Source organism: Zonotrichia leucophrys, chromosome 6 (genome assembly GCF_028769735.1).
Source record: "Zonotrichia leucophrys gambelii isolate GWCS_2022_RI chromosome 6, RI_Zleu_2.0, whole genome shotgun sequence".
Taxonomy (NCBI): Eukaryota; Metazoa; Chordata; class Aves; order Passeriformes; family Passerellidae; genus Zonotrichia; species Zonotrichia leucophrys.
This window is the reverse complement of record NC_088176.1, coordinates 14,044,680-14,064,820: the sequence shown is the minus strand read 5'-3', so window position 1 is coordinate 14,064,820 and position 20,141 is coordinate 14,044,680. Positions and strand designations below refer to the sequence as shown.

Genomic DNA, 20,141 nt, shown 5'->3' with positions numbered 1-20,141 from the left:
GGTCGCACGGTGCCGGGGTCACACGGTGCGGTGCCGCTCCGGGCCGCCGGGGGCGCTGCGCGCGTGGGCGCGGCGGTCACGCGCGGCGGAGCAGGAAGCGGCGAGGGGCGGGTGGAGCCGCCCGGTGCCAGTGTCCCGGTGGAGCCGCCCTGTCCCGGTGTCCCGGTCCCGGTGTTCCCCCCGGCCACGGGCCATGCGCTGCGTCCTGATCGCCAGCACCGCGGCTGAGCTGCTCTTCTACTGGGCCGATGCCGCCTTCCTCCGCCGGCTGCGGTCGTCCCACGCCGGGCAGGTGGGGCGGGACGGGGCGGCGCGGGTGCGGGAAGGGGGCGCGGGGTGCGCGGTCGCGCGTGGGCGCTGACCGGGAGAGTGTGGAGCAGGGCCCGGCGCTGGAGGACAGCCTCAACACCCTCTTCGCCCCCCTGATCATTTCCTGCGCCGCGCTGCTGGAGAAGCTCTCCGACACCTATACCTGCTTCGCCACCGAGGGCGGGCGGCACCTCCACGTCCTGCACATGGTAGGACCGGCACCGGGACCCCTGAGCGACACCGGGGACCAGGGACCGCTTGACCCCGCTTGACCCCGCTGCCGTTTGCAGTTCGGGGACTGCCTGTACATCGCAGTGAACGGCGACGGGACGCAGAGCGAGGACGACCTGCGCCGGACGCTCTTCGTGCTGCGGCGCTTGGTAGAGGCTCACTGTGGCCTCGTCACGCTCGACTCGCACCTCATCCGCAAGGAGTGAGCAGGCACAGCGCCCGGCACAGGCTGGCATGTCGGGCTGCTGGGGGGGGCTGCCCTGGGCTGCCCTCATGCAGCACCGGCGGCTGGGAGTGGAGTCTCCAGCTGGGACATCCCCTTTGCAGCAGGACCCCCTGCCTGCTGGGCTGCAGCTGGGTTTTGGTGTGTCAGTCCCACGCCGGGAGCTGGGTTCTGGTGTGTCAGTCCCACACAGGGAGGTGACAGCGAGCTGTCTGTTTACCCTCTGTCACGCTGCAGGTTGCGGCCGGCTGATTCAGAGCAGCGGGAGCGCGTGTGGAGCCTGCTGCGGGGCCTGCTGGAGACCTACAGCCACCTGCGGGAGGAGGACCAGAGCTTTGCAGTGGAGGTACCAGTGATCTGCGCTGTCCCTCACTTTTGGGATGTTCCAGAGGTGGGAGGCTGCATGGAGCCCCAGGATGTGGGAAAAGGCAGTAGGCTGGGGACTTTAGGGCAGCTCCCTGGAGCAATGGAAGCTCAGACCTGCCCCTAGGACTGCAAGGCTGGGCCTGAGGAAGCTCAGCAGCCTCCCCTCCTCCTGCACCCCAGGCCGTGGAGCGGCTGATCCATCCTCAGCTGTGTGAGCAGTGCATCGAGTTCCTGGAGCGACAAGTGGTGCAGCACATCAACACCAGCCCCGAGCGTGGTGGGGATGAAGTGGGCCATGCCTTCCTCCTGGTACACACCAAGCTGCTGGCCTTCTACTCCAGGTGTGCCCGGTCCCACCACGCTCCCTCCCCAGGGCAGCCATGTGTCCTCCCAGCTGACCCTACCCTTCTCTGTCCTGCAGCCGCAACGCCAGCTCCATCCGCCCTGCCGACCTGCTCGTCCTCATCCTCCTGGTTCAGGACCTGTACCCCAGCCAGAGTGCTGAGGAGGAGCTTGGCCCACAGGTGCTTCAGAGCAGGGCTGGGGGTGCAGCAAGTCAAGGTGCTCCCATCATGGGGTGATGCCTTGACAGCTGGGGCTTAGGGGGGTTTTCTCTCTTTTTGAAAGCCCACAGCAGGGAACGTTCTCCCTCAGGGACCCAAGAGAAGTGAGAGCATCCCTGTGAGTGGCCCTGGCTCCCATGGAGCTGCAGAGAAGGACTCAGATGACCAAGTGAGTCCTTCAGATCAGGAGTTGCAGGGTGGGATTGCTGGGAGGGCTGCCTGTATCGCTGTATGCTGACCCAGTTGTTATTGCTGGCAGGACACAGATGATCTCTCTGTGCCTGAGGTGTACTACACACCTGAGCCCTCGCCAGGCGGGCACAGTACAGGTGAGTGCCCAGCTGGGCAGCAGCCGTGCCCCACACCCCCAGCCCTGCAGAGGCCCAGGGCTCTGGTGTGGGGGCTGGAAGGGTGCCCTGCCATTTTCTCTGCAGGCAGCGAGAGCTGGTCAGAGGGGGCTGAGATGCTGAGCATTGGGGAGGTGGATGCTGCAGACGTCCAGGTGAGCACAGAGTCCTGCAACACCTCCCAGCTCCACACCTCACCAGCCTGTCCCAGTGCCTTTTGCAGATTCTGGTCCTCATCACTCTCTCTTGCTGTGCTGCTGCTGTGGGTACCCCATGTCGCCCATGTTGTGCATATTTGTGACAGCTCTGATCTCCTTCTCTGGGCATTGTTACAATGAGCTGTCACAGCAGAGAGGGAGCGGGGCTGCCTCAGAGCAGTCCAGTGTCTCCCTCTGCTGCCGCTGGGCTTTCTGGGCTGCTTCCCTGATGGATGCTGCAACACCTCACACACTGCAAACAACACTGGCCCTGGTTTAAGGCATTTGCAACCTTTGTCTTTGCAACAGTCTTCTTCTCTGCCCCTCCTTTGGGGTCCCTGGGCACTTTCCTCACTGCTGATCTTTTGCTACATGGCCCCTCCAACTCTTTTGATTCTGTCTTGCCTGGTTGCAGCTTTCAAGGCAATGCTGCATCCCTACAGAGCATTCTCTGTGCGAGCTGCCTCATCCCCACAGGGGACTCAGTATCTCCCCTGTCTTCCCAGATGGCAGAGGACTTGCTGCAGACCTTGGGGCCTCTGGTCCCTGAAGCTTCAAACCCCAGAAGGATCTTTCTGGATGCCAGCCTGCGGGAAGGTTACTGCCCCTTGCTGCCACACACCATGCACTGCCTCCCGCTCTGGCCAGGCATCTCCCTTGTGCTGCTGACGAAGGTGAGCTGCCTCTGAGGTGGGGGAAGCTGTGTGGGACTGGGTCCTGCCTGACCCACCTCTCCTTTCCCTGGCAGGGTCCCATGACCCAGGTGGCCATCACCTTGTACCAACTGCTGGATGGTTTCTTGGTGCTGGAGAAGAAGCTGGAAGAGGGACCAGAGGTGGGAGTCGCACGCTCCTACCCATTCCTCGCTGAGCTGCGGCAGCGCATGGACAAATTTGTGAAGAAGCTGAGTGGACAGGACATCCAGGTGGGCGTGGGGACATGAGGACCCTGTCCTTTTTTCTCCACAGCCTGACACCATCCTGTCTCTTTCTAGTTGCAGAGCACCTGGTTGGACTTTAAGAACAAGATATTTTCACGGAATGAGTCTGGGAGCTCCCTAGAGTGAGTAGCAGGAAGCCAGGGAAAGTCTCTGGAACAGGCAGGGACCTGTCCCATCCTGGGGACGAGCACAGCTGTCCCTGCAGTGCTGGGGACCCAGTGTCCAAGCTCAGCTCTGTCTGTGTCCCCTGGCTCAGGCTGCTGCAGTCAGTGGCCAATGTGAAGCGGCAGCTCTGCTCCGTGTACCGCCAGCTCTTCCTGACCTCTGCTGGCCACAGCCTGTCCCAAGGGCTGCGGGACCGTGCTCAGAAACTGATGAGGTGAGTGCAGGGGGACGGTCAGCATCGCCAGGGGGCTGCCCCACACCCAGCTCTGCTGGGGCTTGTGGGTCCTGGCCTCTCACCGTGCCTCTTCTCGGCAGGGAGAAGCTGCTGGACTGGCGGGACTTCCTGCTGGTGAAGAGCAGGCGCAATATCACCATGGTGTCATACCCATCCCTGCTGCTGGGGAGCCAGCCTGCCAACGGGGTGTCCCTGAGGGGGTAGCAGATGTGGGAGTGGGACCCTGTCTCACAGCACCAGAATTAAGGGGAGGAATGTAGTGGGCAAAGGTGGTTTCCCAAGGCTCAGGGGCTGTCCTAGAAGGGCACCAAAGTTGTTGGAGACCCTTAACCTATCCCACGTACCTGGAGGACTTCCCTGGCCTGGTGCACTTCATCTATGTGGACCGCACAGCTGGACAAATGATGGCGCCTTCACTCAGTGTGACAGAGAAGTCCAGCTCAGAGCTGGGCAAGGGTCCCCTGGCCACCTTCATCAAGAAAAAGGTACTGCTCATGGGGTAGGTGTGGGATGGGAACCGCAGAAGAGGGTGGAAATTGGAGGGGTTTCTGCTCAGGCTTCAGGTGTCCCTTGTCCCCAGGTGTGGTCCCTGATCACGCTGGCCCGGCGATACCTGCAGAAGGGCTATACAACACTGATGCTGCAGGATGGTGACTACTGCTGCTCCTACTTCCTCTGGTTTGAGAATGAGATGGTATGTGGGGCCAGGAAGGGGCTGAGCTCTCTTTCTCTGGGACAGGGAGCAGGGCTGCAGGCCTAGCCAGCTCTGACTGCTCGATGTGCCATCCCAGCTCCTGCCCTCTGCTGTCATTTCTCCCCAGGGCTACAAGCTGGAGGTGATGGAGGTACCAGTCCTGTCTGATGATTCTGCTCCCATTGGGATGCTTGCAGGGGACTACTACAGGTGAGCAGTTGCCAGCCCTGTGGTTTGGCACCAGGGCTCAAAGCCATGATGGCACACGGGTCCCTGGGGGTGATGCCAGGATGCCAGTGGTGTCACTGGAGTTGCACCAGCCCATCTCCCAGCCTGGTGCCATGGTTTTGGTGGGCTTTGGTGGCAGAGTCCATGGGGCTTTGTCCTTGCAAAGTGCTTCACAGAGGGAAGGTCATTGGAGAGGGGTTGCCTGTGTGCACTGTACCTGCCAAGCCCTGTCTTCTCCTCTGCAGGAAGTTGCTGCGTTATTACAGCAAGAACCACCAAGCAGAGGTAGTGAAGTGCTATGAGCTGCTGACCTTGCACCTGGGCATCATCCCCTCCGAGCTGGTGGTGCAGCAGGCCTACGACTTGGCCCGGCGTCTCTGGGAGCCGTCCCGCATCCCTCTGCTCTGAGCTGCCTCCAGCTGCTTTGGGGCCGGGATTAAAGTGGGTGTGTGGGTGCTCCCAGAGCCTGGGTTGCTTTCTCAGCGTCTGTGTGCCATGCTGTGGATTGTGCCTGTAGGCAGGGACAGGCAAGCTTCCCATCCTTCAGCCTGGCCAGAGCTGGCACTGTCCCTTTTCCTGCTCCCCATGCTTTTCACTGCCACCCAGCAGCCTCTGGGGACAGAGAGTGGGGCCGAGAGGTTGCTGGCAAATCACTGTCTTGCTGAAAAGTGCATTTCCAGAGCAGGATTTATAATGTTAGCTTGGCATTACTGCCAGGCTTTGGCCAGAGATCAAGATAGTGTAGCCAAACTTGAGTGAAGCAATGGTCTAGGGTGCATCCCCCTTCCCCCTCATCCCCAAATGTGTGTGGGGTGCAGGGCCCTCAGAGGTTTGGCAGGCTCTGGGGAGGTGCAGCCCATCCTGCACCACTTTCCCCACACCCAGGCACCAGTTAGCCGCAGCTCTGAGCTTAGCTGGGAACAGCGAGTAAATCCCGAGGCAGCTTATGTGTTTCCCAGGCACGTCTGGGCTCAGTGCACTCCAAACCTCAAGTACAGCTGGGAATGGGGCCAGCCCCAAGGGACTCACGTAGCCACTGTCCCTTGTTGCTCCCATGCCACTCGCTGGAGCTGGGGACAGCAATTCAGGCAGCACTGGACCATGACAGGGCCTTTGCCCCATCCTGCTGAGCTGGAATTTGTCCTGCTGAGCAACAGTTCAGCATTCAAAGCCATGCTCATTCCCAAAATGCCCTTTCTGCTGCTTTCAGGGCTGTGGGGGGGCCAAACTCCGTCTGTCCTGCCGTGCTTGGCCCATCATCCCAGCCATGTGCCTCTGGCTCATCCCTGGAGCACCACAGGAGCTGGGGCAGGGGGCTCTCAGGCCCCCGCCTGCCTGCTCAGCACCGTCCTGGAGCCCAGCCTGGGGAGCCCCTGGCACCTGCGGAGCCCCAGGCAGGATGTGGCCCCTTCTCAGCCCTGGGCTCCTGTCCGGCCCCGCTGCAAGCCCGCAGCTGAACTGTGCCGGGTCCGCGCCTCGCTGGGGCAGCAGCAGCGGCGGGAGCCCCTGTCCTGAGCAGCCTCCCCGCCTCCTCAAGGCGTTCCCCGCCCTGGCCCCCCGTCCCTCCCCGTGCCCGGAAGCCCTGGGAAAAGTTCCGCCGTGGAAGCAAAGTCCAGGCGGCCGGACAGAGCGGCCATGGCCGGGCGCTACGGGCTCCGGGGAGCGCTCGGTCGGCGCTGCCCGTCCCGCTGGCCGCAGGGCTCGCGTCTGTCCCTGCGGCCGCCAGCAGCGCGTCTGGCCCATGCCGGGGCTGCGGCCCAGCTGCAGCCGGAGTACGACGCAGTGGTGATCGGGGCAGGTAACAGAGCCAGGGAGCGAGAGCCGGGCTGCGGGCGGGGATCCACATCTGCCCTCCCCTCAGGGCAGGTAGCAGAGGAGCAGCTCGGTGGGGACCGCATTCGTGCTGGATGCATTACAAACCCCCAGACTGCTCCTCATGCCTGGGACCACACAGAGGTCTGGCACAAATTGCAGCCCCCTAGCTTCAGAGCACTGCAGGAACATCTACCTTGAGTGCTTCTGTCCCACTCTGCTGCACCATTAGGGCCAGGGCTGTAGTGCTGGGGGAGGATTCTCCTTGTCACCTGTATCCCTGTGTCTAGAGCCTGTTATTGGGGTGGCTGTGACAGCCCCATGCCCCAGGCACGGCAGGGTGCCCTGTGCTGCGGGCCCATCACCAGCACTGGGCTCTGCTCATCTCCCTCTCTTCTTGCAGGACACAACGGGCTGGTGGCAGTGAGTACCTAGAGTGGCGTGCTGCCTCTCCTCCATCCCCAGGGGACAGCAGGGACTGGGAAGGGTCCGCGCTGAGAGCAAGGGAGGGCTTTGGTGTCCATGGGGCTGGGGCGCCCACAGGCCCTCCCTAGTGAGGGGGCGCCATGTGCAGGAGGGGGCTCCCGTTGGCAGTGCAATGCCGGCTGGAGGGATGGCAGTGTGCCCCGTGCTCCCCACAGGCTGCCTACCTGCAGCGGGCAGGGCTGCGCACGGCTGTGCTGGAGAGGCGCCACGTGCTGGGCGGCGCCGCCATCACCGAGGAGATCGTGCCAGGTACCCCTGCGTGCCCCTTGTCCCCCTGGCCAGCCCTGCTGGTGGACATTCCCCACCACCCCACATGTTCCAGGGTTCAAGTTCTCCCGGGCATCGTATCTGCTCAGCCTGCTGCGACCACAAATCTATGCTGATCTGGAGCTGCAGGTACTGGCCCCCCCCCTTTGCTGGGCTGCTGGCAACTGCCAGCGTGCCAGCAAGGGGACCCTGCCGCCAGGCTGTCCCTGCAGGGTGGCTCCTGCAGTGGGGACATCCCTGTCTTGCAGCGGCACGGTCTGAGGGTGCTCCCACGGGACCCCTACTCCTTCACGCCACTGCTGGAGGACAGGAGCCCTCCTCGCTCCCTTCTGCTGGGACATGACATGGCCCAGACTCAGCAGCAGATTGCTCAGTTCTCCCAGAAGGATGCCCAGGTACCAGCAGGGGCATGCACCTGGCACAGCAAAACCCACGAGGGGCTGCCCTGTCCCTGGAGTGGCAGGGATGCTCCTGGGTGGGGTGTCCATTGCACCCACCATGGTGCAGCCCTTGCTGTCCACCCTCTGTCCCCTTCCAGGCCTATCCTGAGTATGAGGCGTTCATGGGGCGCATGGTGTTGGCCCTTGACCCACTGCTGGATGCCCCTCCAGTGGATACAGCTGCCCTGGGAAAGGGTTCCCTGCTCCAGCAGCTCAGGAACCTGCAAACCCTGAAGCCTTTGCTGCAGGCAGGTACATCTGGGATGCCAGGGAACCACGGCAGCAAGGGGTGTTTGCCAGCGCCTGGGATGGGCAGTGCAGAGCCTCCTCAGGAGCCCAGTCTGGGCTGGCAGGCTCTGGTGGGCTTGCTCACCTTGGTCCCGCTGAGTGACCTCCAAAGCCAACTGGGCACCAGTATCCAGCCCTGGCACAGCCGTGCAGGTCTCACACCACCTCTCCACCCCCAGGGCTGGCACTGGGGCGGCAGCTGCCCCACTATTACGAGGTGCTCACAGCTCCCATCTCCAAGGTGCGTGCTGGCAGTGCTGGTGTGGAAACACCCTCTGCATCTCCTACCTGCCAGGATGCTGCAGCAGCTCCCCACCCCAAGCCTGGCATGCTCTCTTTCTCCTGGGCCAGATCCTGGATCACTGGTTTGAGTCAGAACCCCTGAAGGCAACTCTGGCTACTGATGCTGTGATTGGAGCCATGGCCAGCCCACACACCCCTGGCAGTGGGTGAGGGATCCTTCCCCCCGGGGCTCGTGCCTGCACTGTCCCCCCTTGCTGTGCTCTGTGCTTGGCTCTGCTGCACCAGTACCCCGTGCCCTGTCCCCTGCCTCTCCCTCTCACTGCCTGCTCCACTTTGCCATGGTGCCTCAGGGCTTGGTGCTGGGCAAGGGGCTGCCCCCAGCCCTGCCAGTGGCTCTCCTGAGTGGCCCCCACCTATCCCTTCACTGTTTGGGCCCCTCTGTCCCCAGGCTGGGCTGAGTCCTGGCTGGTGCATGCTCCCCGTAACTGAGTTTACATCCCATGAGGTGGCATGGCCCCATGGGGGGACTGTGGGGGCTGTGGTACCATCCTCACTACCCATGCAGGGGACAGATCCATCCCCTCAGCCAACAGCTAATCCAAGGTCCTATTACCTCAGGTATGTGCTGTTGCACCATGTCATGGGTGAGCTGGAGGGACGGCGTGGGGCCTGGGGCTACGTGGCAGGCGGGATGGGAGCCCTGTCCCACGCCATCGCCCAGGCAGCCACTGCCCGGGGAGCCCACATCTTTGCTGACAAGGTACGGGGTGTCTGGGAGAGGGGAGCTGCTTGGCCATCCCCTCAGGCAGCAGGGATGCTCTTGGTAAAGTCCTGTCCCCTACCCATGCCCAGGCAGTGTGCCACGTGCTGCTGGGCAGGGCCGGGGAGGCGCGGGGTGTCGTGCTGCAGGATGGGACAGAGGTGAGGAGCAAACTGGTGCTGTCCAATGCCTCCCCCCAAATCACCTTTCTGGAACTCATTCCTCAGGTATGGAGTGCATGGGGCTGGCAGGGGCTTGGCCTGTTGGAATAGCCCATTCTCACTGCCTCTCACAGCCTCTCATGCAGCCTCTGCATGGTGTATCCCACCCTAGGAGCAGCTGCCCAAGGACTTTGTCCAGCGGATCCGGCAGCTTGACACACGCTCCCCTGTCACCAAGATCAATGGTAGGTACCAGCAGGGACACTTCAGCTGCCATCCCTGCTGGAGGAACACTGGTGCCGGGCTCAGCAAGAGGCTGCACCCCACTTCATCTCCCCATCCCATGCCCAGTGGCGGTGGATCAGCTGCCCAGCTTCCTGGCTGCCCCCAATGCCCACGATGGCCAGCCCCTGCCCCACCACCAGTGCTCCATACACCTCAACTGCGAGGGCACCCAGCTCCTGCACCAGGCATTCACTGAGGCTGCCCAGGGGCACCCCTCCAGCAGGTAGGAGCCTGTACTGGCACCCCTTGGTGCGCTGGGGAAGGGCCAGGACAGCCATGGCTGTGGATGCTGGGGGAGGAGGTGTGGAGTGGCTGGGTGCCCTTCTGCCTGCCCAGCTGGTGTACTGCTCCCCCAGGCCTATGATTGAGCTCTGCATTCCCTCAGTGCTGGACCCGGGGCTGGCCCCTCCAGGCTGCCACGTCGTGTCCCTGTTCACACAGTACACCCCGTCTGTGCTGGCAGGCGGGCGGTGCTGGGACGAGCAGGCCAGAAACGCGTACGCAGACACAGGTACGTGATGCACACACAGAGCCAGTAACACCCATGGGCAGAGCTGCCCTGGGCTGCACAGGAGTTTGCTACCACACCTCATCCCCCAGGCTGCCCAGCACGAGTCCCTTCATCTTTCTCTAGTGTTTGACTGCATCGAAGACTATGCTCCGGGGTTCAAGGCATCTGTCATTGGCAGGGACATCCTGACGCCACCAGACCTGGAGAGGATCTTTGGGCTGCCTGGTGGAGTGGGTACCATGTGTGTCAGCTCTGAGCATCGCTCTGGTGCCAGTGCTAGTGGGCACACGGGCCTGGGCCAGGCACAGCTAGCTCACACAGAGCTCTGTTGGCAGAACATCTTCCATGGAGGGATGTCTCTGGACCAGCTGTACTTCGCCCGGCCAGTACCATCCTACTCTGGCTACCGGTCCCCAATTCCTGGCCTGTACCTGTGTGGAAGTGGAGCCCACCCTGGTGAGCAGAGCTGGGAGCAGGACCCTCATGGAGGCCTGCAGAAGGAAGAAAGTGCCATGTGGAAGAGGTGCAGCAGCATTCCCCATTTCTCCTTTCTTGCAGGAGGAGGAGTGATGGGAGCAGCAGGACACAATGCTGCCCAGGTGGCTATCAAGGATTTCAGGCACCTCTGATGAGATTGGTGAAACTGACTTCACCAACACAGGGTTGTGACATCAGCATGCCCTGCTGGTGCCATGCAGAGCCCTGCCTATCCCCGACTTGCTTCCCCAGCACCTCAGGGCAGCAGCATCTCCTGAGAGCCAGGTGTAGGCTGGCAGGGTCCCCTGTGCTCCCAGCTGCTACTGTCACCTTGAGCAGATGGCTGCTTCAGCCTGCCACAACCCAGCCTTGCCCCAGTGGGTCCTGGGCCCTGCATGAACATGGCAAGCCTCACTCAGCCCCTGCCTGTGCCCATGGAAATAAACCCTGGCCCGGGCTCTGTCATGAGCACTCTCACTGTGTTTTTTGAGCAACTCATGCAGCTCCTACTGCACTATCCACACTTGCTGGTAATGCAGCCTTGGTGAGCTGCCAGAGAGCACAGGCACATTTCAGAGTAGTGAACAGGGACAAACAGCCCCTCACCCTCTCCTCTGCTCATTGATGCAGACTCAGGTGCTTGCAGGACTGTTTGTATTGAGTTCCCCAGCTCCGGGCAGGTCCAGACCATCCTAAGTCTTTAGAACAAGCAAGGAGCTGCCTGGATGCTGCTTTGGTGCCTGGAGTCCCCAGCTGTCCCCAGTCCGCGGCTGCTGGTGGCTGTGTGTACAGCAGACACGTGCCCAGCGGCTCAGAAACCGCAGGAGCCGGGGCTGCAGCTGCCCCTCGTGCCTCACACATGCTCCTATTCCCGACGGAAGCCGCTGCACGTGTCCTGGCCCCGTCCCCGCGTCCCCAGGGCAGATGTTCCGTGCTGGCCGCTCCTCAGCCCCAGCAGGCCCGGGTGTGCCCCTCGCCCGGGCTACAGCCGGGAGCCGCTGGCTGCAGATTACAGAGCTCACATCCTCTCCCTGCCCTCTTCCTCCGCCAGACAATGCTCCCGATTCAGCCGCCCGCCTCGCCTCCTGCCGGGCCCTAAATACGGTGCTGCCAGGGTGAGCTACTGCACCTGAGCTGGCTGAATCAATATTGACCGGCCAGGAATAGTCCCGCAGCCCGCTGAGAATAGCCCCGCACGCCCGCCCGCCGCCCACAGCTTCCCGCGCAGGGGCTGTCCTGCTGCCGGCCGTGTATTTTTAGCTGCTGCCGCTGCTGGCTGCCCGGGATTGCAGGTGCTGACACCCTGTGAGCCCCCAGGGAGACGAGGGGCATTGGCTGACACCTCAGGGCCAAGGGGACAACTGCGGCCCGGCGCGGTCACACGAGCGGCAGGACACAGTGCAGGTAGCGCTGCGGGAAGAGCTGGCAGGACCCGGAGGGGCAGAGCCCGCCAGCCCCCGCAGCTCTCTGTTCTTGCTGTCCCCGGAGCAGAGGCAGAGCTGGGAGCGGGACCCAGCGCCCGCCTGCCCGCACCCCTGCCAGCATCTGCCGGGGGAGGAGCTCGGGGGAGGCTCCTGGCTTCACACTTAAGCAATTGATCTCCAAAACGTCGAGACGAATGAGTCACGGGCTCCACTGCTGGCCCCAACCCTGCCCTTCCCCAGGGCTTTCCGTGGCCTCCATTCTGGGGCTGGCCAGCGATTCACATCGCAGCAGAGGCTTCAGGACATTGCCCCGATCCCGGCCGAGGCACAGGGCTGGGATGAGAGTGCTCTGCGAGGGGGACCCAGAGTCGTGCATCCCTGCACACCCAGAGGTGCTGGGGCTCCTTGCGAGACGTGGCGATGACCTCACGGGCTATTCCCGGCCGTGTTGATCCTGGCTCCTCCCGGCAGGATCCGGCTGCTTTGACTCCAAACAAACAGTCCGGTGGCCACCGGCACATTCCTGGCCGGTCCCTGGGCACGGCCGGGGCACTGGGTTTCCTGTTTATCCCCATCCCACGGCGGGCGTGTGGGCAGCGGGGTGCCCCGGGGACTGGCGGCACCCCAAGCCGGAGGTTGCTCCCGGGGCAAGTCGGGCGGCGGGGGGGGAGCATCACCGGTCCCCACGGACCACGGAGCGGGGCTGAGCCTCAGGACCCTCACAGCCAGCCTGCTTTATGGATGGCACAGGTGATGCCCCAGGGCCTGGGAGAGCTGTGCTCCGGCTCTCGGTACCATCCCGTACCCTGCCGTGGTCCCTGTGTCCCCAAGTCCCGGCCCCACTGCAGCACCTCCTGTGCCCGTGCACCCACTCGAACCAGTGCTTTGGTGGGAAGCTGCAGGGAATGTCCCCGGCACAGCCGCTCGTCATCCCAGGAAAGTCCGTGCTGTGCCTGGCTGCGGTTCAGCACCGCGAGGGGAGCATCCCTGACCGAGGGAATGCGGACTCGGGGGAGGTGCAGCCTCACGGCGGGCAGGGACTGCCCGGGACAGCTCAGATCCTCCCGGCTGGGGACAGGACGGGCTTTGGGACAGGAACGGGTTTGCCCCCGTGCGCGGTGAGGCAGAGTAGGGCCGGGGGTGGGCAGGGAGCAGGGCTGGGCTCCAGAGCAGGGCGGGGGGGCGGGGGGCCCCCTCGGGTCGGCCCACCCCGCCGCACCATAAAAGCGGCTGCAGGCGGTGCCCAGCGGGAGGCAGGAGCTGCGGGATTCACTGCTGCCAGCGCCACCGCCGTGTCCCTCGCCACCACCGTGTCCCTCGCCACCGCCTGCCCCGCACCGCTGCCGCTCCGGCACCACCATCCCTTGCCAGAGTGAGTGCCAGAGGTGGCCCCGGGAGGGGAGGTCTGGGTACCTGGAGGGGGGTCAGCAATCCCACCAGTGCTCTGAATGAGGATGCAGGGGAAGAGGTGAGGCAACGGGGACCGGGCTGTGTGCAAGACAGGGAGGAATCCTGATGTTCAGTAGAGAATCCAGGTGGAGGATGAAAGGGAGCACTGTGGGGCCCTTACCCATGTCCCAAAACATGGGGCAGACAGGAAGCAAGAGCACAGGGCAGTGTTTGTGGGGCTGCGCGTGGCTGTCAGTGCCCGAGAGGGCTGTGTCAGAGCTGGCTGACCTGGTGAAGGGGGTAGGGCTGGGGTATGCTGTGAGTGTGGCAGGGACCAGCCCATGCATCCCCCAGAGCACAGGGACAGTGATGTCACCACCGTGCAAGAAGGCATGATATCCCTTTCACATTGCCCAGCTCCTGGGGTACAGGGGGGCTGCAGCTGCATCCCCTCTCTGCCATGGTCCCCAAGGACTCACTGCTGGTCTGTCCCCAGGCATCCCACTCACAGAGCAATGATGGTGATGCCAAGTGGCTCAAGTCACGTCCTGCTGGTGCTGGTGCTGGTGCTATGCTGGGTGGCCCCCAGCAGGCAGGAGCCGGCCCCGGTGCAGCTGCGGCTGGGGGGACCCCGGGGCCCAGCTGGAGAGGGCCGGCTGGAGGTGCTGTACCAGGGCCGCTGGGGCACCGTGTGCGACGATGGCTTCGACTTCCATGCGGCCACGGTGGCCTGCCGGCAGCTGGGTTACACCGCAGCCATCACCTGGACCCACAGTGCCACCTACGGCCAAGGGGAAGGTACGGGGCAGGTGGGGAATGGGGGCAGGGGGTCCCGACGAGGGCAGTGTGCTTCCTGCTGGCTGTGGGAACCTCCCCACAGGGCCGTGGGTGCAGAGAGCTGGCGGGACACACTGCATGGGGCTGTGATGCTGTGTCCCCAGGCCCCATCTGGCTGGACAACGTGCGATGTGGGGGCAGTGAAGGCTCCCTGGCAGAGTGTGCCCACAATGGCTGGGGCATCAGTGACTGCCACCATGGCGAGGATGCTGGCGTGGTGTGCTCAGGACAGCGCCTGCCTGGCAACTCCCCACAGGCTACTGCTGCTGGTCACCTGGGAGAGGTGAGTGGGGGCCCGTGGCGTGTGCCTTTGGCCAGCAGGGTACACCAGGGCAACTGGAGCAGGTCCCACCAACCCTTGCCCTGCCCTTTCCTGAACGCTCTGCCCTCGATGCTGGAGCCCCGGGCCCATGCCATGCCCACTGTGGCAGGTGCTGGGAGTAACCCTGGAGGAGGTGCGGCTCAAGCCCATCCTGGCACGGGCCAAGCTGAGCATGCCAGTGATGGAGGGTGCTGTGGAGGTGAAGCACAACGGGCGCTGGAGGCAGGTGTGTGATGCCAACTGGACCAGGAACAACAGCCGTGTTGTGTGCGGGATGCTGGGCTTCCCCCGCGAGAAGCACGTCAACACCAGCTTCTACCGGTAGGGATGAGGGAGACACACGCTGCTCCTGGGCACGGGGGGGGGGCAGGCTGGGCACACTGGGGACAAGAGATAGAGGAGTGGTCAGAGAAGGGCTGCACTCATGGGTGGGTGTGCGAGGTGCTGTTATGGCAGCCTGGATCCCCTTCTTGGGCCTTTCACAAGGGTCAGAGCTGGGCTCAGCAGCATCCAGAAGTCTTTGGGAATGGTCACCATCATGGTTAGAAAAGTGTGGGACAAAGGAGAGGAAAGACAAGTGTCCCTTGGTCCCTCCCACCCCGTCTCAGCCTGGAACTATAAATACAGCCTATAATGAGCCCCTACGGGTGCCAGGAGTCGCACAGTCCTGCTGGGACTCATGGTACAGACGGGCTTGGCACAGTAATTGCCAGTGGGGAGAGAATATGACGTACCCTGGGGTCTCCATCTCCTGCCAGGGAGGGCAGAAATGTTGGGGCAGGGGGTTCAGAGTTGGGCAGTGTCAGCATGCTCCCTCATCTCCTGGCTCTGTACACCCACAGAAAGCTCTGGAACAAGAAGCTGAAGGACCCCAACTCCAGGTAGGGCTCAGCACTGTGCATGGTGGGCAGGGCACCTTGAATGGGCGCCCAGCATGACACTGGGCGGGAGAGTGTCTCTGGCACCTGAGCTGACCCTGGCCCTGCTCCTCTCCCTTGGCAGCCTGAAGACCCTCAGCCAGAAGAACAGCTTCTGGGTGCACAGGGTGCGGTGTCAGGGCTCAGAGCCCCACCTGGCCCGCTGCCCTGTGCAGATGGCCCCACCAGCCCCCCGCCAGCACGCCTGCCCCCACGGCATGCACGCCATCGTCAGCTGCCTCCCTGGCCCTGCCTTCCAGAAGGGCACGGGCAAGGGCAAGAACAAGACCGCCCCAGGAAAGGTGAGCCCTTGCAGAGTTCCACACCCTCAGAGTCCCAGGGCTGAGCAGCATTCAGCCACCCCGTTTGCACTTGAGGGGAGGCTGGCTGTGCCCTGGGGTTGCTGACTGGCTGCTCTCCGTGCCCAGGTGCTCCCGGTGCGGCTGCGAGCGGGCACCCACGCTGGCGAGGGCCGGGTGGAGGTGCTGCGCCACGGGCAGTGGGGCACTGTGTGTGACAAGCAGTGGGACCTGGCTGCAGCCAGCGTGGTGTGCCGGCAGCTGGGCTATGGGACGGCAAAGCAGGCCCTGGTGGGAGCCCGGATGGGACAAGGTGAGGCAGGTGTTACAGCATGGGCTTGGGAAACCTCTGGGCTTTGAGGGGTATGATGGGGAAATCAACTGGTTTGAGGTGTCCTGCTGGAGAATCCTGGGATGCTCACGCAGCTCCAGCCTGTCCTAGGATGAGGCTACCCTGTCTGCTCCTGCCATGGGCAGCCCCATTCCTGTAAAGAATGCCCAGACCAGGGGAAGGAGGATGAGGGTGCTGCTCCAGGATGCTCATGGAGCAGGGAGCACTGACCCTTCCTGTGCTTTAGGTCTGGGGCCCATCCATATGAGCAATGTGCAGTGCACTGGCCAAGAGCGCTCCCTGGGCGAGTGTCGCTTCCAGGACGCTGAGCAGAATGGGTGCCGGCACGAGGCCGACGCTGCCGTCCGCTGCCACATGCCCTTCATGGACTTCAAGAGCCAGGTGAGTCCCTGCCTCCTTCCCAGGGCCTGTTTCACCCCAGCCCGATTGCACAGTCCCTGCTCCCCAAGCTCTATGCCCAGTGTGGCTGCTCAGAGCAGCCCTGGGGTGATCCAGGGGGTGGGGGGACACAGAGCAGTGTCCTGATGGGGCTCTTCAGGGTGATCTGGTGGCAAATTGGTCTTTAGGGATGAAAGGAGGAAGAAGATGGGGGAGATGTTCAGCTGGATGTGCAGGGCTGCTGGTCCCATTGCAGTGTGGAGTGGGAGAGCTGGGATCTGTGCCACATTCCAGTTCTGCCCCTCTCTGCCAACAGGTGCGGCTGGCCGGGGGCCGCAACCCCGAGGAAGGCGTGGTGGAGGTGCTGGTGCCAGTGCAGGGGCAGCTGCAGTGGGGTGCAGTGTGTGGGGCACAGTGGGGCCTGAACGAGGCCATGGTGGTCTGCAGGCAGCTGGGGCTGGGCTTTGCCAGCCATGCCCTCCAGGTGAGTGGGGTACCAGCCTGGGGCCAGAACTGCAGGGGTCCTGCAGGATGGATAGCGGGGCATGGTGTGGCCAGGGGCTCTGGGATGGGACAGTGGGAACGGTGGTGGCAGTGTTAGGGCAGGAGGGGAGGCAGGGGTGGCAGGTGGGAGTTGGCAAGGGCTGCAAGGACTGGTCAAGCACTGTGCTCCTCCTCTGTGCAGGAGACGTGGTACTGGGCAGGCAGCCCCGGTGCCAGCCAGGTTGTGATGAGCGGCGTGCGCTGTGCGGGCACCGAGCTGGCCCTCCAGCAGTGCCAGCGCCACGGTCCTGTCCACTGCCCCCGTGGCGGGGGACGCTTCTCAGCCGGGGTCACCTGCACTGCCCGTGAGTAGCAGCAGCCCAGGGGGTACTGCTGGGAGGGGGCACCCCCCTTCTCCTGTAGCAGAGTAGGGGGTGCTGTGCAGGGTGGGGACCACCTTCTCCATCCCTGCTGATCCCCTCCGTGCCAGACGCCCCAGACCTGGTGATGAACGCCCAGCTGGTGCAGGAGACAGCCTACCTGGAGGACAGACCCCTGGGGCTGCTGTACTGTGCCCATGAGGAGCGCTGCCTCTCCCGCTCTGCTGACAACATGCAGTGGCCCTACGGCCACCGCCGCCTTCTGCGCTTCTCCTCCCAGATCCACAACCTGGGAAGAGCCGATTTCCGACCGAGGATGGGGCGTCATGCCTGGACTTGGCACCAGTGCCACCGGTGAGTGTCCCATAGGCAGGGGCTGGCAGGGAGCTGCCCTGTCCTTGGGCCAGGCAGGGCATGGTGGCACCCGTCCCACCCAGGGTAATTGACAGCGTCTGAGCCAGCATTGTCATTACAGCTTTATTTGGCTTCAGGGCTGTAATTTGCTGACTCCCTGGGTGCTGCCCTGCCGGAAGTTCTGCCAGGGTTGCCTGGGACAGCCCTGTGCTCCCTGGCTGGGCGCTGGTCCTGTGCTGAGCCCCTGTCCCCACAGACACTTCCACAGCATCGAGGTCTTCACCCACTATGACCTGCTGACGCTCAATGGCTCCAAGGTGGCCGAGGGACACAAGGCCAGCTTTTGCCTGGAAGACACCAACTGCCCCGAAGGTAGGTGCCAGCTGCAGAGCTGACAGAGGCCCAGTTCTGCTCCCCAAAGGGGCTCTGTCTGTGCCTCCCTCACCTCCCTCCTCGCTGCAGGTCTTCAGCGACGCTTCGCCTGTGCCAACTTTGGTGAGCAGGGGGTGAGTGTGGGGTGCTGGGACACCTACCGCCATGACATCGACTGCCAGTGGATCGACATCACCGATGTGCCACCAGGCAGCTACACCTTCCAGGTATGGGATGGAGGGGTGGGGGACACCAAGCTACCAGATCTCAGGGCTGGGGAGTCCCCTCCATGACCATAACAGCATCCCTCACCCTGCACATCAGGGTGCTGCTGCTCTGTACCCTGCTGTGCATGCCACAGCCCTGCCTGGCCAGGGCACAGCAGAGGTGCTCCCAGCCCTGCCCCTTGCCCTCCCCAGGTGGTTGTGAACCCCAAGCACGAGGTGGCTGAGTCAGACTTCTCCAACAACGTGATGAGGTGCCAGTGCAAGTACGATGGGCAGCGTGTCTGGATGCATGGCTGCCACACAAGTAAGGAGGGACGGGAGCATGGGGGCTATGGCAGGCAGGGTGAGGGAAGTGATGAGGCTGGGGGTGCCACAGGTTCCTTGTGCCCCCACACGCACACCTACCCCACAACATGACTCTCCCCAGGTGATGCCTACGGTGCCGACGTGGTGAGCGACATGGAGAGACGGGAGCGCCTGGCCAACAACCTCGTGTGAACCCCTGCCACTGGCGTGGTCCCACGGGAGAGTCCGACTCCTGCACCCCGGCCCCTGTGCCCTGGCAGCACCCGACTGAGCTCAGGGACTTGCAGACTTGTGTATTTATTGATGCTGCTGCAGAGGAGGGAGATGAGCGCCAGGGCTGGCAGGGAGTGCCTGGGGGTGCCCATGCTGCCAGCAGGATTGGAAAGAGTGGCCCCAGTACTGCAGCAGGCCTCAGCTCCACAGCCCCAGCGCCCCCAGGACAACTACCTCAGCCTGCCCAGCCCCCCATGCTCCAGGAGACTCAGGACAGTCCCCAGCCACCTATGCACCAGTCCTGTCTTCAATAAAGGTTCTGTGAGTTGGGAGCAGGGTGCTGTGCTGTGGAAGAGGGGCTACTGCTTTATCAATCCCACCATCACCTCCTCCTTCCCCTGCACTCTTTCCTATTAGGATCATGAAGCCAGTCCCCAGCTGGGAATAACTTGGTCTAGGCAATGTGTCCCCAGCTAGGCAGTGTTCCCTCTGTGCCACCCAGAGCCACCAACTCCCTGGCTGTCTGCACGTGGCTGGCATCAAGCAGCTCTGGCTTGCCATCAGTGGTCCCCATGGCCCTGAACTGGCTAACCCTGTGCATGCAAAGACCCAGCCAGCTCTGTGGCAGCATGGGCTGGCAGCCTGCCCAGCAGCCACAGTGTATGCAGCTGACATGCTGGGCTTTCCCAGGCTGTCCTGGCAGCTTCCCACACATGGGAGCTGTGGTAGGGCCACTCTGTCCCTCAAAGACACAGTGTGGGGACACAGGGAACACTGTGCCCTTGCTCTCTGTTTCTTACCTCCCGTGGTTTCTGTCTTTTTTCTTACAACAGGAAATAAAAGGGAATGTCACCAACACACTCTGTACTGTCTGTTCTCCAGCTCACCAGCCACGGGGCAGTGCCGCCCCTCTCCTTGCACACCTGTGTCCATTCCTGCCTCGCTGGCAGGCACAAGCCCAGGGTGGGGGGCTGCCAGAACCCACCTCGGCCCAGGACAAGTCAGGCTGCATCCCCACGTGATGGTCCCTGCACGTGGAGCTGCTGCTGGGAGCACGGGGATGCACTGGAGGGGCCCGAGGCCAGAGACCGTGGCAAGGCACGTGCTGGTGGAGGCTCACCCGGCCAGGCTGGGGCTTTGAGGGATGCCGCATGGCCGGGAAGATGTTTTCCACATGAGAGCAGCTCTGCTCCCTGGAATTTCCACCGGCCAAGCCACGAGCATCCGGGAACGGCAGCCGAGATGGCTCCCAGCTGGCAGCGCTGCCGGATGGCGCAGGAGCAGGCAGCCACCACCACGGGGTCATGACCAGCCCCGCTGCTGCCAAGCTGGGGGACAGCCAGGGGACACGGGGCAGCCACATGAGCACTTCAGCGACCGAAAGCATGCAAACTGCTGGTAGTGGTGGTAGAGAAGCATCATCCCCATCCTCATGTCCCGTGAAAGGCCCCAAAACCTCAGAGTCTGCAGAGCTACAGGGTGGGAGTGCTGGGGCACACAGAGCAGTTTTTCAGGTGCTGAGACATGATGCAGAGCAGAGCCAAAGGCAGGTCCCAGGTGCCAGCCTCCACCCGGGGGCAGGGCAGGAAGCCCCCAGCCTGCCATGGCTGGCAGCACGGCCACATCAGAGCCCCATGTGGGGCCGGGAACACGGCCCTGC

The 20,141-nt window shown here is 63.3% G+C and overlaps 3 protein-coding genes across 8 annotated transcripts; all 3 read left to right on the top strand.

Annotated features, from left to right (window-relative positions):
- The first annotated feature begins 104 nt into the window (after window positions 1-104).
- On the top strand, window positions 105-6,725 carry HPS1 (HPS1 biogenesis of lysosomal organelles complex 3 subunit 1). Of its 3 annotated transcripts, XM_064716708.1 has the most exons (19): window positions 105-292; window positions 381-518; window positions 600-742; window positions 1,001-1,109; window positions 1,310-1,470; window positions 1,551-1,653; window positions 1,757-1,861; window positions 1,952-2,021; window positions 2,127-2,194; window positions 2,743-2,910; window positions 2,985-3,161; window positions 3,231-3,298; window positions 3,433-3,555; window positions 3,657-3,722; window positions 3,917-4,061; window positions 4,157-4,270; window positions 4,398-4,480; window positions 4,744-4,943; window positions 6,714-6,725. In XM_064716708.1, the coding sequence occupies exons 1-18, from the start codon at window positions 194-196 to the stop codon at window positions 4,904-4,906; spliced, it is 2,103 nt and encodes a 700-aa protein (XP_064572778.1). In that variant the 5' UTR covers window positions 105-193; the 3' UTR covers window positions 4,907-4,943; window positions 6,714-6,725. The 3 variants fall into 3 exon arrangements, with proteins under 3 accessions (XP_064572778.1, XP_064572779.1, XP_064572777.1); XM_064716709.1 differs by lacking the exon at window positions 6,714-6,725 and having other exon boundaries at window positions 1,784-1,861; window positions 4,744-4,962; XM_064716707.1 differs by lacking the exon at window positions 6,714-6,725 and having other exon boundaries at window positions 4,744-4,962.
- PYROXD2 (pyridine nucleotide-disulphide oxidoreductase domain 2) lies at window positions 5,087-10,696 on the top strand. 4 transcript variants are annotated; one of them, XM_064716711.1, is made up of 16 exons: window positions 5,087-6,296; window positions 6,714-6,733; window positions 6,952-7,045; window positions 7,119-7,192; window positions 7,312-7,458; window positions 7,602-7,755; window positions 7,971-8,032; window positions 8,143-8,240; window positions 8,653-8,794; window positions 8,887-9,021; window positions 9,128-9,200; window positions 9,307-9,463; window positions 9,597-9,751; window positions 9,875-9,981; window positions 10,087-10,207; window positions 10,310-10,696. In XM_064716711.1, exons 1-16 carry the CDS (start codon window positions 6,134-6,136, stop codon window positions 10,378-10,380), a joined length of 1,773 nt encoding a protein of 590 aa, XP_064572781.1. In that variant the 5' UTR covers window positions 5,087-6,133; the 3' UTR covers window positions 10,381-10,696. The 4 variants fall into 4 exon arrangements, 3 of the variants coding, with proteins under 3 accessions (XP_064572781.1, XP_064572782.1, XP_064572780.1); XM_064716712.1 differs by having other exon boundaries at window positions 6,165-7,192; window positions 9,875-9,992; XM_064716710.1 differs by having other exon boundaries at window positions 6,167-7,192.
- A 2,829-nt stretch (window positions 10,697-13,525) lies between these two features.
- On the top strand, window positions 13,526-18,813 carry LOXL4 (lysyl oxidase like 4). The gene is made up of 14 exons (XM_064716589.1): window positions 13,526-13,839; window positions 13,983-14,161; window positions 14,310-14,521; window positions 15,043-15,081; window positions 15,203-15,419; window positions 15,546-15,729; window positions 15,995-16,149; window positions 16,463-16,630; window positions 16,832-16,994; window positions 17,120-17,363; window positions 17,620-17,735; window positions 17,826-17,962; window positions 18,155-18,266; window positions 18,390-18,813. The coding sequence occupies exons 1-14, from the start codon at window positions 13,557-13,559 to the stop codon at window positions 18,458-18,460; spliced, it is 2,280 nt and encodes a 759-aa protein (XP_064572659.1). The 5' UTR covers window positions 13,526-13,556; the 3' UTR covers window positions 18,461-18,813.
- The last annotated feature ends 1,328 nt before the right edge of the window (window positions 18,814-20,141 follow it).

Bases quoted from the DNA above. Each gene is read 5' to 3' on its own strand.
- HPS1 (XM_064716708.1), top strand. From the start codon at position 194: ATGCGCTGCGTCCTGATCGCCAGCACCGCGGCTGAGCTGCTCTTCTAC. The intron at 3,723-3,916 runs ATACCCATCCCT...AACCTATCCCAC, and splicing joins CGCAATATCACCATGGTGTC to GTACCTGGAGGACTTCCCTG. The intron at 4,062-4,156 runs GTACTGCTCATG...CCTTGTCCCCAG, and splicing joins CCACCTTCATCAAGAAAAAG to GTGTGGTCCCTGATCACGCT.
- PYROXD2 (XM_064716710.1), top strand. From the start codon at position 6,833: ATGGGGCTGGGGCGCCCACAGGCCCTCCCTAGTGAGGGGGCGCCATGT. The intron at 7,756-7,970 runs GTACATCTGGGA...CTCCACCCCCAG, and splicing joins GAAGCCTTTGCTGCAGGCAG to GGCTGGCACTGGGGCGGCAG. The intron at 9,201-9,306 runs GTAGGTACCAGC...TCCCATGCCCAG, and splicing joins CCCTGTCACCAAGATCAATG to TGGCGGTGGATCAGCTGCCC.
- LOXL4 (XM_064716589.1), top strand. From the start codon at position 13,557: ATGATGGTGATGCCAAGTGGCTCAAGTCACGTCCTGCTGGTGCTGGTG. The intron at 13,840-13,982 runs GTACGGGGCAGG...CTGTGTCCCCAG, and splicing joins CACCTACGGCCAAGGGGAAG to GCCCCATCTGGCTGGACAAC. The intron at 16,631-16,831 runs GTGAGTGGGGTA...TCCTCTGTGCAG, and splicing joins TTGCCAGCCATGCCCTCCAG to GAGACGTGGTACTGGGCAGG.